The 17,787-nt window shown below is 49.2% G+C and overlaps 1 protein-coding gene across 2 annotated transcripts in view; it reads right to left on the reverse strand.

Moving 5' to 3' along the window:
• The window catches only part of CHST11 (carbohydrate sulfotransferase 11), a 261,361-nt gene extending 243,580 nt beyond the window's left edge, over positions 1-17,781 (reverse strand). The window contains exon 1 of one of the 2 annotated variants that reach the window (XM_029953425.1): positions 17,534-17,781. In XM_029953425.1, the coding sequence (XP_029809285.1) occupies positions 17,534-17,636 (103 nt within the window). In that variant the 5' untranslated portion in view covers positions 17,637-17,781. Of the gene's footprint in view, positions 1-17,518 lie in introns of both variants that reach the window. The other variant, XM_029953424.1, reaches the window with a different exon arrangement.
• Positions 17,782-17,787: the final 6 nt, after the last annotated feature.

Below are 17,787 nucleotides of genomic sequence, written 5' to 3' on the forward strand. Positions count from 1 at the left end.
GACGTATCTTTTCATGGCACGTCAACCCTGAGGATGATCTGCTGGCCTCGTGGACACGCGCTGAGACTGTGGAGTGGCCTCCACACAGGCGCTTTCCTACTGATGAGTCTCCCTTTCCCTGCAAGTCCACGGTGAGCTACTTTGGGACAAAGAAGGAAGTTCGAGTCTCTTCCCAGCTGCCCAGAGAAACCTCGCCCCGTCTCCCACCGCCTCAGACACGCAGGCACGTATTCAACAAACGTTTATTGTATCGCACAACAAGGACACAGCAGGCCCTGGGGACACAGCCTGTGCTCCCGTGAAGCCTGTCATCAAGGGTGGACCAAAAACGGAGGAAGAGCCTCCACGCTTAGCGTAAGGCATCTGGCTGCCCGCCAAGTCACACACCGGCTGCCGTTGGTGAGACCGACAAATTCACGCGCTGCCGGCTGCAGCGCACACGGACACAACCGTCAGGAGGCACTTGGGCTCCAGGTACCAAAAGCCTTCCCAAATCCGTAACCTGTGCGTTCCCGTTCTGAATGTTTATTCCAGAGAAACATTAAGAAACTCAAGTCAAGATTTATGTACAAAGAGGTACGTGTATCGTGGCAATTTTTACAAAGGGGGTAATCTTTTTTGGAAACGTCCAAAAAAGAGAATGGCCAAATCCTGTCCATATGATGACATATCCATATGATGGAATATTATGACATCCGTGATGAATTATTCTGGTGTTTTCGAAGAAAATTGGACACTAGAAAAGACCCAGGATTCAGTCCTAAATGGCAAAAGCAGATCTGCTATCAAATACACACGGTGCTTTCATCTTTATAAATATATATATATATGCAGAGAAAACCAAACTAGAAGTTAGCAGAGATCTTTCCTGGGTGGCAGGGATTGGGGATGGCTTTTTTGGAAATGGATCCTTTTTTAAATTTTTTTTATTTTTCAGAACTTTCTATAATACACCTGAATTAAATGGATGACCAGAATCACATATATACATTATATATATAAACAAAACATTGCTTTACTCTGGCAGCACATGGCAGGGGAGGGGGACGAGGGTAGAGAAGAACCAGTGGTGTTGGGAACCTTGACACTTGATGGATTGTATGCCGACATCGGCTCCATTAGGAGGGGGATCGCAGTCTGTGTGTGTCCCCTGCGGTCTCCCTAGCACTGGAAAGGGTCCTGGCACACACGGTAGGCATGCAGTACTTGCTCTGTAACAGAATGGCTGGAGTCCAGTTCAAAGTTTCCTTCTCTGTGAAGTTCTCTGACCTTCCTTCAATTAATGACTCCTTTTTTCCTAGCCGCCTATAGCCATTATTACAAAGTTCTGCAACTAACAATTATGGGTCTGTCACCACTTGCCAAATTACAAGCTATTTGAATGCAGGAACTAAGTCTTATTGAGATTTGCCTCTTTAGTTAGATAAGTGGTCACTAAATGCTTGAGTGATGGATGGAGGGGCAAATCGGTGTCAATCTGCTCATACTGTATGAACTGTTACTTTAATTATTATGATTTAGCCCTAACTGTAAATGTTATCAATTTTGAGACCCACTGATAAAGTAAGATCCAAGTTGGGAGAAATTGTCATAGAAATAGACTAAGCACGGGGTGCCTGGGTGGTTCAGTCCTTTAAGCATCCAACTTCCACTCGGGTCATGATCTCACCACTTGTAGGCTCAAGCCTCGCTTGGGCTCTGTGCTGACAGCTCAGAGCCTGGAGCCTGCTTCAGATTCTATGTCTCCCTGTCCCTCTGCCCCTCCCATGCTCATACTCTGTCTCTCTGTGCCAAGACTAGGTGCTCTGGGGCCACTCCACATTTATTTCCCATGCAAAATAAAAAAGGAACATCGCTGTGACTTTCTGATGACAATATCCTTTACATAGCTTGGATCCCTCGTGCAGGAAGGCACTTATTATCAGACCTGTATTTATTTTTAAAAACCTCAATTTGTATTTTACAGACACAGGAAATGAAGTCTGCACAAACCCCAGGAAGAACTCTGGTCTCCATCCTGTGAAAGCTCTGAGCCACTCCCCTCCTGAATTAAATAGATTATCCTCAAATGAGCAAGGCCACCATGACTAGTTAATATTTTTAAGCACATAATTGTCTTTCATACCTGGCTCACACCTCCCCAACAAAAGCTGCTTTATTAAGAGGAACCAAAGGATGCCCTGTTCGGTTTCTGATTTCACACCTGTGCCTGATTTTTGAATAACAAAATTACACAGAAAGCCCGATGTACATGAAACCTGGGTTCAAAAAGGCTTCACTACCTAATTCTTCCATTTTCAAAAGAATCCCCATTCCAGTGTTTTTGCCTAGACTTCCAAGAATAAGCACTGCCTTCATGAGACCTTCCAATCCTTAATCCCTAAACCCTCACAAGCTCGCAAGTATAAATCCAGAAGCCTCTGCCATTTGCACGGCCACACAGCTCCTTGAACAGTGATGCACGTCCGCACCATTATATCACTTTTTAAAAAAAAAAAATTAAGCCTTTCGGAAAGTTCTGTGTGTTATTGTAATGGAAAAGGGGGTATCAAACGGGGATCAAATCCCTCTGTGGAAACCAGCTCTGGGATATTTATCAATGGGTGTCAAGTGCTACAGTCTAGGAGAGAAAACGAAGGGAGCCCTCAGCTTTGAACCAAGCCCAATGCCCCCCAGAAGTGATTCTGAAAGCCTGAGATGCCTTTTCAGGCTGTGTGTGAGCTTCGTAATTAACCGTCCTCCCGCCCACAGCCCAGGAGTGGAGTGGTAAAAAGAGGGGGCCTTTTGTTATGAAGATTACTTAGGGCCCCATCTCTCAGCAGGACAATGAGCTCGGACCCCACACACAGCCCGCAGGGCAAGTCTCCTCGGGGCCCCAAAGCCTGACCCTTGGGCCAGGGTTCCCAGGAGGAAGTGACTGACTCGGTTCTCCAGTCTACACCGCCTCTCTAGGATGGCCCGCAGCTGCATCCTGACCCCAGACAGACCCAGGAGCTCACAGTGGAGGGAGAAATTCTCCCTGCGACTATTTACACACTTTCTCTTTCTCCTACCGCTTCCTCCAGGACCTGAGAGTGAACCCAGGGCACCATTAGCAACTGAGAGACTGAAACTTAACCTTCATGGCCTTTAATTTTGGCACAAGCAAAGCCAACAGCAAAGTTTTAAATCCCATCACAGAGTGCTTTTAAACTATTTTTTACTTCACACTTTAGACATTCATGAATAACCGTCCTACCTCCCATTAAATGATAATAATTAAAATGACTGCAAAACGACCCGAGTTCATTTGAGAAAGTGTGTTGAAAACTTCTGTCCTTCAAATGAAACCAGAGAGTTTAATTAAATGGAGCTTAAATTTCATCGTCTGAAAAACAAGAGACCTTCAGCCTTCTATGGCTCCCAGGTCCCAAGAAGAAAATTCAAACTTGACAGCACTCAGAGCCCTCCAAGTCCAGTGCTGACTCCCCTCTCTACCCTGGGGCCTCCTGTGTTCCCAGACATCACTCCCCTTCCCGCCTCACCGCTGTTCTGGCGGGTGCCCTCACCTGAAATGTCTTTCCTCCCTTCTCTCATAACCCCTAGAAATTTTCCTCTCATCCTTCTGGGCCCAACAAACATCACCTCTCCTAAGAAGTCCTCCCCAATGCTCTCAATCTACATCAACGATCCCCCGCTCCATCCTTAGCTGTTCATCTCTCTCTGTAACCCCAACCACATTTGGCCCCGTAGACAGTTAACCATGTGTATTCTGTCCCCCCCCAACAGAGTGACTGTTCCTTGGGCCCGCCTTTGTGTTAGAACCGTTTCAAACCAAATGGAAGCAATTCCCTGAACCTCCTGCATGGCCACCGCTTCATCTGCAGGATGGAGGTGATAGCTGTGTCTCTCTCTACATTACAGAGTCTGTTAGGATCTCATGAGGAGGGTCAAGCCTCAGGCGGCATTTGCCTGACGAGAAGACTCTGAAGGTATTTTCGAGGCCTGAAATTACTTGAGCGACATATCTGACTCCACAGCTAACATCTCTTATTTAACACCTAGAGTCCCAGAGGTGCAGCGTAAACCCAGGAAATAAAACATGGCTTAACTAAAGGGGAAAGGGGCGTTCTAGCACTTCAGAGCAGCACCATCCAATGTGGTAGCCACAAACACGTGGAATGTGGCTAGTCTGAGTCGAGACGTGTTGTAAACGTAAAATATACACTCAGTGCAGAGACGAAGTAAAATGTAAAAAATGTTAAATCCCAATAATTTGTAGTATTTGTTGCTTGTTAAAGGGATTCTTTAGATAATAATTTCACCTGTTGCTTTTTGTTTCTTTACTTTGTTTTTCCCAATGTGGTAACAGGAAAACTTAAAGCTGCACACGTAGCTGGCCGTACATTCTGGTTGGACAATGCTGTCCTAGAAGGTCCTGTTCCAAGCACTCTCCCAGTCCGGGTGACCTAGCCGATCCCTTCCAGGGACATCCCGGTGTACTGTCGTGGCCACAGTACCTAACAACCGCGTCTTCAAAAGTTGTTCACTTTTTGGCTGGGTCTACACCTAGCCAAATGAACCATTAAATGAATCGTTAAATGAATTGTTAAATGAATTGCTCTTTGCTCTCTTCCACAGCTGCTCACTCACCGCACAAACGGACAATCTAATTGGCAATGATAACAGCTGAAAAGTCCCATACTCATCACCTCAATGAGCGGGATTTTCTTTTTGGTTGTCAATCAGCATCAATGTATCCATTCTTTCAATAAAGACTGACTAAGAGACTATTGCTATGGTCCCAATGTTTGTGTCCCCTCCCCAAAAGTCATATGTTGGAAACATATGCCCAAGGTCATGATATTAGGAGGTGGGGGCCTCGGAGGTGATCAGGTCACGAGGATGGGGCCCTTGTGAATGGCCCCAGGCAGCTGCCTCAGCCCTTCCGCCACGTGGTGCCACAACACAAGAAGTCCACACCCCAGAAGAGGTCCCTCACCCAATCACCTGCACCCAGATCCTATGCTTCAGCCTCCAGAGCCGCGAGGAATCAAGCCCACCCAGTCTGTTTTTTGTGGCAGGGCCTGACCAGCCTGGGACAACTTCTCCGGACCAGGCTCCAGTCAGATGTGGGGGTACTGGGCTGAGCAAGACATGACCTGCTCTTAAGGACCCAGGACGCCAGAGCGCGGAACAAGAGAAGTGTGCGTGCACAGTTCCACGGGGCACCATCCCCTTCATCTGACGGAGAGGACGGAGGAAGGTTGTACACAGGAGGGCAGCATATGCACTGCACTCTGACCTCAGGATACATCCAAGTTCAAGTGAGAAGTGTCACCTGAACACGGATGACAGCACTGGTCCCAAGAGGGGATGAGCTCACCCCGGGATAGAGTGTAGGGTAAGAGGAGACGAGGCTATCACTGAATGTCCCGCGTAGATTCCGCAGCTGAGCCTAAGGCCCTTCTAAACAAATGACCTCCTGACCTAATTAGCTGAAAGCAAGAACATGTAAACGGAGCATAATGGTGACGTGAAGAGCACAGTCTTTGGTGTCAGACCCAGTCAGGGGCCCTTCATCCAACTTTCCAGCTCTGTGGTCCTAAACAAGCTCCATAACCTCTCGCAGCCTCAGTTTGCTCATCTGCACAATGGAACTGGTAAACGCTCACCTCATAAGATTGTGTTATTCTGTGTGTGTGTGTGTGTGTTGTTGTTCTTAATAAACCATCAAAAAACTATAGAATCTAAATAAGAGTTTCAAAGCTACTGCTATTCTGAACTGGATTATTCTTTGTTGGTGGGGAGCGGTGGGTGGAGGAAGGCCATCCAGCACATGTAGGATGTTTAACAGCATCTCTGGCCCCTCCCCACTAGATGCCAGTAGGCCACCCCCCTCCCCAGGTGGGACAACCAAATCCTCCCCAGACATTGCTAAAGGTCCCTTGCAGGGGGGCACAGAAGGGAGCATAATGGTTCCCAGGTGAGAACCACTAAATCTAAATCAGTAGTCAGGTGAGGTGGAAAAGTTCCTCTGGAGGGTCCAGTGCCTAAAACGATATGACTTTTCAACTAGTAAAGAACCCTGAGCATTGATGCCCTCCCCGCCCCCCGCCCGGCTTTCAAGCCCAGCAGGACTGTCTCCAGGAAAATAAGGGGTGGAGCAGGGAAGGGCACCGAATACATCTGTACCTTCTCTGGTGGCCATGGCAGAAAGGGCCTCTGCCCCCGCTGTGAATGCCACCTCCAGGGGCAGCTCCACCAGCCTAGCAGACTGGGGTGAAGAAGCCATATGCTCCTCCCCTGCACACAACAGGTTCAAGTGTGGTGACAAACGCCAATCGATTCTGTCCTGTGCAATGAGCCACCGCAGCTCACGTAAGGGCTGCCATTGATGAACGGCTATTTTTCTGGAACTTTGTATCCTCCTGAGCCCAACTTTCAGAAATGGCACTGACAGTGCCCAGTGTTTTACTTTTCCAGCATCGCCTTTTAAAGCTAATGAGGACCTGAGGGGTTAATTGGTGCGGGAAAGTCTCTGCATTCAGCATGAAACCACAAAGCTGAGTTTTCACCAAATAAACTCGGCTTTTGTAAAATGTGACACCGAGACAGAGCTCAGTTTTGGCCTTGGCAGGAGGCGAGCTGGTCCAGCAGACAGAAGGTTAGTGCAGACAGAAAGAAGATCCTCAGGGCACCTGGGGGGCTCAGTCGGTTAAGTGTCCGACTCTTGATTTTGGCTCAAGTCATGATCTCACAGTTCATAAGTTCGAGCCCCACGCTCTCAGTTCAAAGCCTGCTTCTCCCTCTCTCTCTGCCCCTCACCCACTCACACTCTGTCTCTCTCAAAATAAATAAATAAACTTAAAAGGAAGGATGGAAGGAAGGAAGGAAGGAAGGAAGGAAGGGAGGAAGAACGATGCAGCAGTCCAGAAGCAGGGCCCTCTTAGTAAACCTTACAGCATGGGGCACACATACGAAATGGATAAACTTGCTCCAGTTTCAAAAGGAATGAAATTCAACAGCGTTGCTGTAAATGTGAAGATCAATATCTCAGAATGAGAAACCACGGTGCATTTATTCTAATAATCTGCGTGCACGATGTCTGCATCCATTTCAAGGCATTTTCCCATCTAGTTTTCCCTCTAGTTTGAGTGAGGTGTGATCTTCACCCCCACCATCAGGTTGGAGAAGTAATATTATTCCCTTCACTTGGCAAAGGAGGGGACCAAATCTCTGAGGCTGTGACTTTCACTAGGTCCTTCAATCCATTATTAAGGTGCTACAATTTGCCGGGCGCTTACCCGAGCAGTGGGGTGCAGCCAGGTAGTCCTCCAGACGCTGTTCAAGCCCGGAGAGTCTTGAGGTATTTTTCAAGGAGAAGCATTATTGGCATTTGGAAAAGATGACTCTGATGGGCGGAAAGATTCCATCCTTTGCAGGAGGTCTGGCACCCTTAGCCCTGCCAACAAGACTGAGGTCATCAGTACTAAAGACAAGCAAGAGCTTCCCAACACATTTCCAATCGTGGGGGAGGGGACAACCCCCAACTGGGAGCCCCGCCAAATGCCCAGAGCAATGGATCTTAGACAGCCGTGGCTCCTCAGGCCTCTCAATTTGACCTCAGATAAGTGACATTCTCTATGCCTCAGTTTACCCTCTTATAAAATATGATAATAGCCGTGTGTACCTTGTAAGTTTCTTTTGAGAAATAACATAGTAAACACCTGGCCCATGTCGAGCTCCAGAAGTAGCACCCCATAAATACCTGTATGATTTCTCCGGTTCATCTCTAGCTTTATAGAAAGCCTCCTCCTGGGGGGGGCCTCGTCAGAACATCCCTACCGCAAACTGCTGTTCTCAGGGTGCTTCCGTTCCACATCCTCCTTCCTTGTCTGACTGTCCTTCTGCAGCACTGGTCATCAACCTACTCTACGTTTTAAACATGCGTTTGGTTATTGTGTCTTCCCCGCAGAGAAAGTACCGCGAGGACATGGATTTTTGTCTGTTTGGGTCCCCGCCAGCACCCGGAACAGAGCCTAACGCTTAACAAGCATTCAACAAAAACATCTTGAGTGACGTCCAATATACTAGACGGCCAAGATCTGAAAGCTGGTCTCTGGACTGGAGAGCCTGTGCTCTTTTCTGTATAGTGAATGATCGTGTTCGAGGACAACAAAGGGAAAATATGTCAACCGTTGAGAGATGTAAAGTGTGATATTACAACACTCCCTCGGAGGGGCCTTTGTGTCTTCCCCCTTCTGGGATTCTTTGAAGTTAACAGCTTCAAGCAGAAGCCTAGTCACCAGCTTGTTTCAACTTGAGTTGCCTTTGTGGGTTTTCTTCCCAAGGCTTTTAGGATAACTATTCACAAGACGGATACAGACTTAAACACCTCCATTACCAGGTTTCTGTATATCTGGCCATGCCTGCCTGAGAGGAAATGAACCTCAGGTGATCTTGGAGATCTCCATGCTGCTGTCCTCTATCCACAGCCAGACTCGGCCTCCCCCCTACCAGAACCTGCACCAGGTTACTAGCACCTGGACCCAAAGTTGGCTGTGGCAGGTCTAGCAGTCATCGATTACATTTGAGACAAGTCCAGACGTTGAGTTCCAAAGTCTAGTGGACACTAGGGCCCCTGGGAAGGCAACATTAAGTCTCATTTATATTTAGTCTGAAAAAAGAACTTTAATTAAAAAATACAAATCAACACAAACACTTGCATGTAACCCGTCATAACAACTCACATGTCTTTTACGAAACACAGGTGAGGGGCTCAGGTGATTCAACGTCCAACCCCTGATTTTGGCTCAAGGGTTATGGGATAGAGCCCCATGTCGGGCTTTGCACTGAGTGTGGAGCCTGCTTAGGATTCCCTCTATCTCCCTCTGCCCCTCTCCCCTACTCACTGTCTCTCTCTCTCTCTCTCTATAGGAAAAAAAAAAAAAAAAAAGGGCGCCTGGGTGGCTCGGTTGGTTGAGCATCTGACTTCAGGTCAGGTCATGATCTCATAGTTTGGGGGTTTGAGCCCCCTGTCGTGTTCCGTGCTGACAGCTCAAAGCCTGGAGCCTGCTTTCAATTCTGTGTGTCTCTCTCTGCCCCTCTCTCACTCACACTGTCTCTGTGTCTCTAAAAAATAAACATACATTAAAAAATAAAATAAAAAGATAAAGAAAAGAAACATGGGTGTCCTGTGGAGGGAGATGGAGAGCCACAAAGTGAAGGGACTCTATGGCTGTCTCAGTGAGCCCACTGCGCGGGCATATTTCATGGCTGGCCATTTACAATGAATCATAAGTAGATGTACAGATTATATTTTCTACTTTCACCTACTAAACTAATCCTACAAGATGGAATGGAGGCTTAGAAAGATCCCTGCCAAGAAACCACAGCGCACTGACACAATGCACGCACACTCCTCCAAGTCTCCATCTGCCACATTACAAGGTGAAAAGGAAGACGGAATCAGAGTGCACAAGGTGTGGGCCAACAGAATCATCCCGAGATCATGAACACGCGGTTTTACAATCACTACTGTTAGAAATATCCTTACCCTGGATATTTAGACAATGGTGGTTTAACATCTAGATTATCTATAAACAACATATATTGGGAATGACTCCACAGTATGTTTCACCAATAGTGCACCAACGTGTGGCTGAGTACTGTGGATGTCTGCTCATCATCCACTCCCCCCTCTCCCTCCTAGAAGGCCTTCTTACGCTCACAAGCTGCTAAGTGAAAAGCCATACTTCCCAGGTTTCCTTGAAGCCAGGGTTCTGGATGTGAATTTGGTTTCCCCAAACAGAAGTCCTCACTCAAGATGTAGAAAGCAGACATGAGGGGCGCCTAAATGGCTCAGTCAGATGAGCATCTGACTCTTGGTTTCAGCTCAGGTCATGATCTCACAATTCGTGAGATCGAGCCCCACATGGGGCTCCACACTGATGGTGTTGAGCCTGCCTGGGAATTCACTCTCTCTCCCTCTCTCTGCTCCTCCACTTGCATTCTCTCTAAATACATACATACATATATACATACATACATACATAAGCTTAAAAAAAAAGGCAGACATGAGGCAGAGACCAACTTCCTGCCTTCTGGGCAGTTTTGCTGCGGGCTAATGTGGTGCTGGGGACAGGAGCCGTCTTACAACAGCCCGACATGGTCCTCCCTCCATCCTTCTGGGTGTCAAGAGGGGGCTGTAATGGGGAATCATCCCAGCTCTGGAATCGGGATTACTGACCCCTGGGTCTCGGTCCCCTCCGTTTGTTCTCAGGCTCAGCAGTTCCGGGAGACTCAGAGACAGCTGCACTCCCGTGGCCCAGTTCTGAGCAGCCAATAGAAGTTGGTTTGTACATGACTACATGACTATCAGCTCGGGCTCCTTCCTGGAGGCAATTTATTCGCAATTTCATAAGATCCCCTCCATTAAATACCCTGTGCTTAAAATACTTAGACCATTTTTAGAGTCCTGAACTCTGAATCCTAGAGCAGAGAGCAGAGGGATTTAAGAGACAAATGGAAGAGATCGCCCCCCCCCAACCTCCCCACCCCCAGGAAGCTGTCTGGGCCTGGCGGAGGCCCCCAGCTCTTCCCTCTGGGCTCTAGACATACAGGTGAAGAGGGGACAGGAAGGAACAGGTGTCTTTGAGGCTCACTTGTTTTCTCTCGAAATGTTTCCGAAGTGCCTTTGGGCCAACCTCAGAGATCGAATCCATGCTCTGATGAATCGAAAGAAGAAAATGTACACACGAACAAACAACTATATTTCTAAAAGGGCCAGAGAAATTATAAAGGCTGTGTGAGCTCAACGGCCATGAAAGAAACTAAAATCCACACTGTGAAATTCTCCCCAAGAAGTGTCTACACCTTCTGTCGGGACTCTCAGGGTCGACCCCAAGTTAGAGAACTCACTTCCCACACCCTCATGAAGCCCACAGTCAGGGCTGATCGGACGCTTCCAGGCCCTCTCCCGGTGTCTGCATCTTACAGGGACGCCCTTTCCCATCTCCTTACTAAGGTCACGGCATGTGCGGGGGTTTGCAAAAAGTACTTTCCCTGTTTACAGAGTTGGCTTCCGAGAGCATCAACTCCAAAACAATGGCCACTTTGTGTCCCGATGACAAAGAAAAAGCACAGCACAGTGCCAAGCAGCCATCAATGACGGCACCGTCAAATTTCGCCAATACGAAAATGAAAAAATGAGTCTCTTAGAATGGAGAAAATAACAATAATTGATTAGGAAGCAGAGAAACCCACCCCAGGCCCGGGGCCTTCCCCGTCCAGATGGTCAAGCCCCTCCCGTCCCGATGCTCCTTCTGAGGGCCGCAGAAGTCAGAGGCAGTTCGCAGTCCTGAAGGCCATGGATCACACCCTGAACACTTGGCTGAAGAATTTCCCAACACAAGCTCCGTTAAAATGGTTCTCAAATCTCTTTTCTGAATTTGTGGCCTAGGGTGGGGGTGGCTGGGTGAGGAGACATGGGATCAACGCGGTGACCACATTATCAAAGTGCAGGACCAGCTGCCCAAATATAAAGGTGCAAGTGAGAAACTTCGTAACCTCCCATCCAGCCGGCCCCAGGCCCCCTGCACGGACTCTGCTCAGGCTGCTCCGCTCTGCTGTGAACACTCAGCGCTGCCTGCCCAGTGAGTCCCCACCTCAGAGACAGGCCTCTGCTGCTCTGTGCCTGGAACATTGTTCCTGGGATGGACATGTGGATGGGTCCTTCGCTTCCGTGAGGACTCTGCTTTCCAAGGTCATCCCACCAGTGACATTCCCTAATTACCTTTATATTCAATAGCAAACCCCCCCCCCCTTTGTTTTTCTCTCCTCACACCACCTGACAGGCCATGTATTTGACTTCTGTGTTTGCTTCAAGTCTGGCCACACTACTAGAATGTAAGTTCCCTGGGGGCTAAAATCAATACTGAACCCCTCAAGTGCCTAGACTCACCTCCAGGGCCTGGCACAGAGTAGAAGAGAGAGAGAGACACTAGAGACAGAGGAAAAAAAAGCACAACTCAGCTCGTCAATTTTGATCAATCATATTTGATCTAAGATGCATAAAATTGATAGATCAAACTATTCAGTGACCTCACAGGAAGAGGTGCCTTCCTCTTCACTTGTGATAAGATAGGGTTTCGAAATTAAAGAGAAAAGAAATGAAAAAGAAAAAACTGAGTAAGCAAAACAACTTCTGGTTTTTCTAAGAATCTGAACTTACATGCCTGCTGGCAATGACTTTCACAGGCCTTTTTCACCTACCCTCCCCAGATTGGGAGGTGGGTCCAGTGGGTGGATTTTAAGAGGGGGAAAGGGTGGGGCCTGAACTTGTAAGCGTTTGACTTCCTGTTTTTAAATGGCTGTGCTGATAGAGCTGGTCATAAGCAAAATGACTTCCCAACCAGATTATCTAAACCGCAGCCACCTCGGCAGCAGGATGGACCCCCCCCTGTCCCTTGCCCCACGGAAATCTCCGGCCACTCTTCTGCGTCCGCCTGACCACCACTTTTATTTCAGAAAGCAGGGAAATGAGGGCTCGTGAGCAGTGGCTGTAACTGTTGGAGGAAATTGCCTAAGTGTATCTGCCTCATCTTAATGCAGCCATGAAAATGTGCCACTGAGGTTGCAAGCCTTTCAACCGCCAAAGGGAGACCCCTCACCGGACAAGCCTTAGCCTTCAGTTATTCAATGCTGCTTTCAGGATTCCTAACAGGGTCATATTCCAGACGCTCCCGCTGCCTTTGCAAAGGAAATTCCAGATAGATAACCTAAGACCCGCCCCTACAAACTGGTGAGTCCAAACTCAATGCATGTATGAGCAAAATAAAAATGATACAGGACTGACATCCTACAAAGTGGAGGGTGGGGGGAGGGCACTGGTGGACAGCGAGGCATATGCAAATCTATAGATTAAAACGGTTGAGGTTAAATTTTGTCTTTAAACTTAATAAAGTTAGTGACTGTAATGATGCATTTGTCTAAAATACCTCAATACAGGTACAAAAGGCATGATATAATCTCAACTATTTTTTTAACATATATATTCCATAATATATAGAAAAAAGCACCTGTTGCCTGTGGGTGGTGTAATCCTAAATGATGGTCTCTCTTCTACACTTCCTAAATTTCCTAAAATGAGCATCTATTATGTTTACAATTAGATTAAAATCATAACACAAAAGCCCTGCGCATTCAATCTAATCAAGTAAAACTACAAAGGGGTAACCCAAGAAGTCTTTAAATAAAGGGGATAATCTTTCAATACCTTCGACCAAGGCAAAGAAATCCCAGGCAACAGTGAAAGTAAACTTATGGCAGGAGGAAAAAGAAAAACGAGGGAGAGAGAAAAGGCATTCTCCTCCGCAAGGCTCCTCTTCTTTGAACAGGAGCTTTCAAACAAAACCACAATCCCAGGGAGCGACACAAAAGGAAGGTTCAGAGGAGTTCTCTTCACACACTCCCCCAAATGCAGCCCCGGGGCCTCCTCCGCTTGCCCCCCCCCCCATCAAAGCCCTGCTGTCTGGGCAGGTAGGCAAGACGCTTCACCGCTTCACCGTACAGGACGCCTGTTTACAGGACGCGCTCACTGATGGACTCGAACGTGTGCGTAAACTGCTAGCAGCTGGTTTCATTCGCACCAACTTCAGGAGCCGCTCACACCCGCAAAAGGTGTTCGTCACGTGAACGGGTTTCTTCAAGTCAGAGGGTAACGGAGGCCATGCTCCCCCACGACCCAGGACCCGGGCAGTGTCCCAGCTGCCTCATACCGCAGGGCAGCAAATCGAGGGCTCGGGGAATGCCCCAGCTGGTGCACGAGGCCTTGAACCAAATCCAGGTGTGCAGGCCTCTCAGCGACCAGGAAGGCAGGGAAGGCACCCTTCCCACCTCACGGACCCACACTCACACGGCCTCCTCGGCTCTGCTTGGTAGCATTCCTGAACCCCAGAGATGCGGGTTCTCTAGAGCTGAGCTATTCGTGCTTTTGCTTTTCTCTAGCAAATATTTTATTGAGAACCTACTATGTGTCAGGCACTACATAAAACATTGGGATTAGAATGGGGCCTAAAACCTGATCCCCAGGGGCCTGGCTGGCCCAGTCAGTAGAGCATCCGACTCTTGATCTCAGGGTTGTAAATTCAACCCCACGCTGGGGGGTAGAGATTACTACAAAATAAAATTTTAGGGCACCTGGGGGTTCAGTCAGTTGAACACCAGACTCTTGATGTTGGCTCAGGTCACGATCCCAGAGCGGTGGGATCGAGCCCCCCCCACATCAGCCTCTGTGCCTAGCGTGGAGCCTGCTTAAGATTCTCTCTCTCCGTTTCTCTCCCTCTGCCCTCTTCCCTCTCGTGCTCAAGTTGCACACACATTCTCTCTTAAAAAAAAAAAGGACATTTAAAAAAAAAACCTGATATAAACAAAGACTATAACTCAGAGTGTCAGAAATCTAAAGAAAGCTGCCTTACTGACCAGGCCCACTTCTCCAGAACCTTCCAACCAAATTAAAGATCAACTACTCAAGATTATGACTTGCTTAGGAATCAGAAAAGAGGAAAAGACAATGAGCCCCAGACGAGAAGCAGAGGGAGAGCCAGCCGGCCGGCCCTCCCCATCACCAGCTGTCTCCTTTTTTCCTCCCCCACCTCTCACACTCCAGGTGTTCTCAAGGTACCAGCAAAGCCCAGAATCCATTCCTTTTAGAATACTCTTTTTCTGTTTCAGATACAGGTATGTGGAACTCCTACCAGAGGGCTCCAAATTTTTAGCAACACCATCTGTGCCCCGCGGGTCCCTTCTGCCTCTCCCGGGGACACCTCTCAAGACTGAAACGGCACAGCCAGGCCAAAGGATCATCCCACCAATGACCCCAAATGCTCAAAGAAGCAAAGATCCGGCTAACTTTTAAAGAAATTCAAAGCAGTAGAAAAGATTTAGCATCAGCTGTGAAGTTTAATAAAATGGAAAAAAAAGGGATGTGTTTAATATTGATTTCAAAGCATACTATTATGGCCCATGTCCTAATAAACTGTTGGCGTGGGGCTTTCGCGGAACCATATGTGATTCAACATAAGGAAGACCTTTCAATTCACGCATTTTCAGTTGTACATTCAATAGAAGGTACTGAAGGTGGAGCTTGCTATGGATTGCGAAAAAATGTCAGGAGACCGTACTCATTAGATACGAATAATAAGGAAATGTCATTTCTTGAAAAGAAATGGGGCCGGGAAGCGAAGCAAGGCTGAGAGCAGAGGTCAAGGACAGAGGATACTTATCAGGTCAGCCTTAAAAAAAGTTCCTTCGGTCCCTGATGTCAAAAGGCTAGATGGCAAGTCTAATGCCACTTTCAAGTCAACACTGTAAACTAGGACTGGCAATTTTAGCAAAGCGCCATTTACAAGTTAGAAGTTTCTTCCCAGGGTCTCTGGTTAGAAAGTTATTTCCTAATTCTCAGGCATGAAAAGCAGGGCACAGGCTGCATGAAGACCATGGAGAGAGGCGGGTATTACTAGTTAGTGTTTCCAGAGAAGTTAAAGTGTATTCCAGATGGACACTAAGATCCACCCTTGTCCTGCGCATTTCTGCAAGAGAACTACCTGGCATGTCGTGTCCAGGCAAAATTTTAAGTGACCTAGAGACACATCTAGAGTCGAGACCAAATCACTTGGCCCTTTGTTCCAACTGATTGAGCCCCGGTGTACTTGCCCACCACCCAGCCCCTCGTCTCTGGGGCGGAGTCTGGTCTGGCCTCTGGGATGCTGCTCTCTGGCCTTGCCCGGGCAACCACCGCCCAGATACCCAGAACATAAGCAAGGTCCATTTTTAAATTCCCTTAGAAGTTTCCCAACCACCAGTTTGGGTGAGGAGACAAACCTGGCTGCAGTTTGCTGACATGAAACTAAAAATACCCAGCTGCAAACAAAAGCCATCTTTTACCAGGCTGGCTGGGATGTCCTGAGGTTGCCAGCCGTAGTGTCAGAGCGTATCCCTGGCCGCCTGAACAACTGCTCCAGGGCCAGCCGGGCAGAGGGGGCCGCTCAGCCCCGACGTCGCTGCCGCTGTCAAGGAATCTCACACCGGCAGCCCTGCCTGATTGATGGAAAGAACAGCTTTATTCCTGCCACCCTTCCAAACGCAAGCTAGAAGAATTCGGGGCTGCGTCTGTTGAAAGTGTTAGATACACACTGAAAGGAGAAAGCGGGAGGCAAAAAAGAAAAAAAAAACCCAACCCCATTTCCCTGGAAGGAAATGTGTTTCCAGCTCCCTCCCAGCAATTATAAAAGCAAATTACTGCTGTGGCTATACTGAGAAAGGCAACTTGGTGGCGTAAAAAAAAAAAAAAAAAAAAAAAAGGATTTCGGAGCCAATGTGGCCCAGTGGGGGCTGGCCGGGGGTGAGGTGAGGGTGGGGATACCATGGCTCCCCGGGCAGATCCGCGACACCCCGAAGCCTCCTGGAAGGTTTTTGTACCTGTTGGGCTTCGGGGCCGCGCAGTGAACCCCGGCCGCAGAGCTCGAGGGCGCCCCTCCCTCCCCCAGGTCCCAAACTTTCGTTAGCGCCTTTTGGAAGGGGCGAGCCTCGATCCTCCCTACCTCTCGATTTCAGATGGGTAACTTGCCTAAGCTACAGAGGGCAGGAGGGAAGGGGCTCATTGCCACACGCCTCGGGGCCCTCCGGGGGTGTTCAGATGTCCGGAACCCAGGAGTGGGGCAAGCAACCTGACGGTCAGTCCTGGACCGGGCCAAAGTTTCCTCCAAAACTGCTGTGGCCAAGGCGTGACCCAGAAGCAATGACCAGCACAGGGTCGGGAGAGCAGTAGGGGTGGGGGCACCGGGTGAGGCAAGCCCTAGAGCACCAGCCGCAAGGTCAATGCGGAGCCAGACCCCGGGAGGCACACAATGGGCGCCTGACCCCTTCCCTAGCCTAGTGGAGAGGCAGTGCAGGGCACCAAACCTCTCCCCACACCTCTGCGTGGCGCTGAGCCCAGGACACGTGGGAGCCTAAGCCTCGGGCTCCCCAGCAAGGACTTGCGACCTCGCCGGGGCGCACACCCTTAGCCCCCCAGCCCCCAGTCGAGGAACAGGCAGCGCGCCCAGGCGCAGGGCGGCCGCCTCCGGCGCCTCTTTCGTCCTCAGATCGCTGCATCCACTCGGAGTTGCGTTCTCTTCAAACCGGCCCCCCACGTCAGCAGCTCCCACAACCTCTCTACCTTGCTCTGCTACCTCGAAGACGGACAGACAAGAGACACAAAGAAAAAAGGGAGAGGGAGGATAAAAAACTACCGCTCCTCCTTGCTCCCATCCTCCAGCCTGAAGACGGGAGGAAGAAGAGGAGAAGGAGCACGTCTTCCCTCCTCCTCTACATCCCGACTCGTCGACCCGGGCGGCAAGGAGTCCCGAGGTGGCTTAGGGAGAAGAGGTAAGGTTGGAAGAAGCAGAAACGAGGCGCCAGCGAGCGAGCGAGCGAGCGAGCGAGAGCGCGAGAGAGAAGAAAATATCCAACAAAACCACGCTAACGCGCCCCCTACCTGGGTGCAACATACTTTGGAAATAGAAGATGACCAGGATAAAGGATCCCAAGCAAGTGGCCAGCACCATCCGGCAAATTCTGTTCATCCTCATCACTTCCAGCAGCGCCGGCTTCATGGCTTTGTCCTGGCAGCGGGGACCGGGGTGTCCGGGAGGCGCGCCCGGGGCGCAGGAGCCGGGACCCTGCCGCGCGGAGCGGAGCCCGGGAGGCGCAGGGCAGGGCTGGGCAGGGCTCGGGAGCGGGGACGAGCGGGAGGGCTTCGCGGCC

Source organism: Suricata suricatta, chromosome 10 (assembly GCF_006229205.1).
Source record: "Suricata suricatta isolate VVHF042 chromosome 10, meerkat_22Aug2017_6uvM2_HiC, whole genome shotgun sequence".
In the NCBI taxonomy this organism is placed as follows: Eukaryota; Metazoa; Chordata; class Mammalia; order Carnivora; family Herpestidae; genus Suricata; species Suricata suricatta.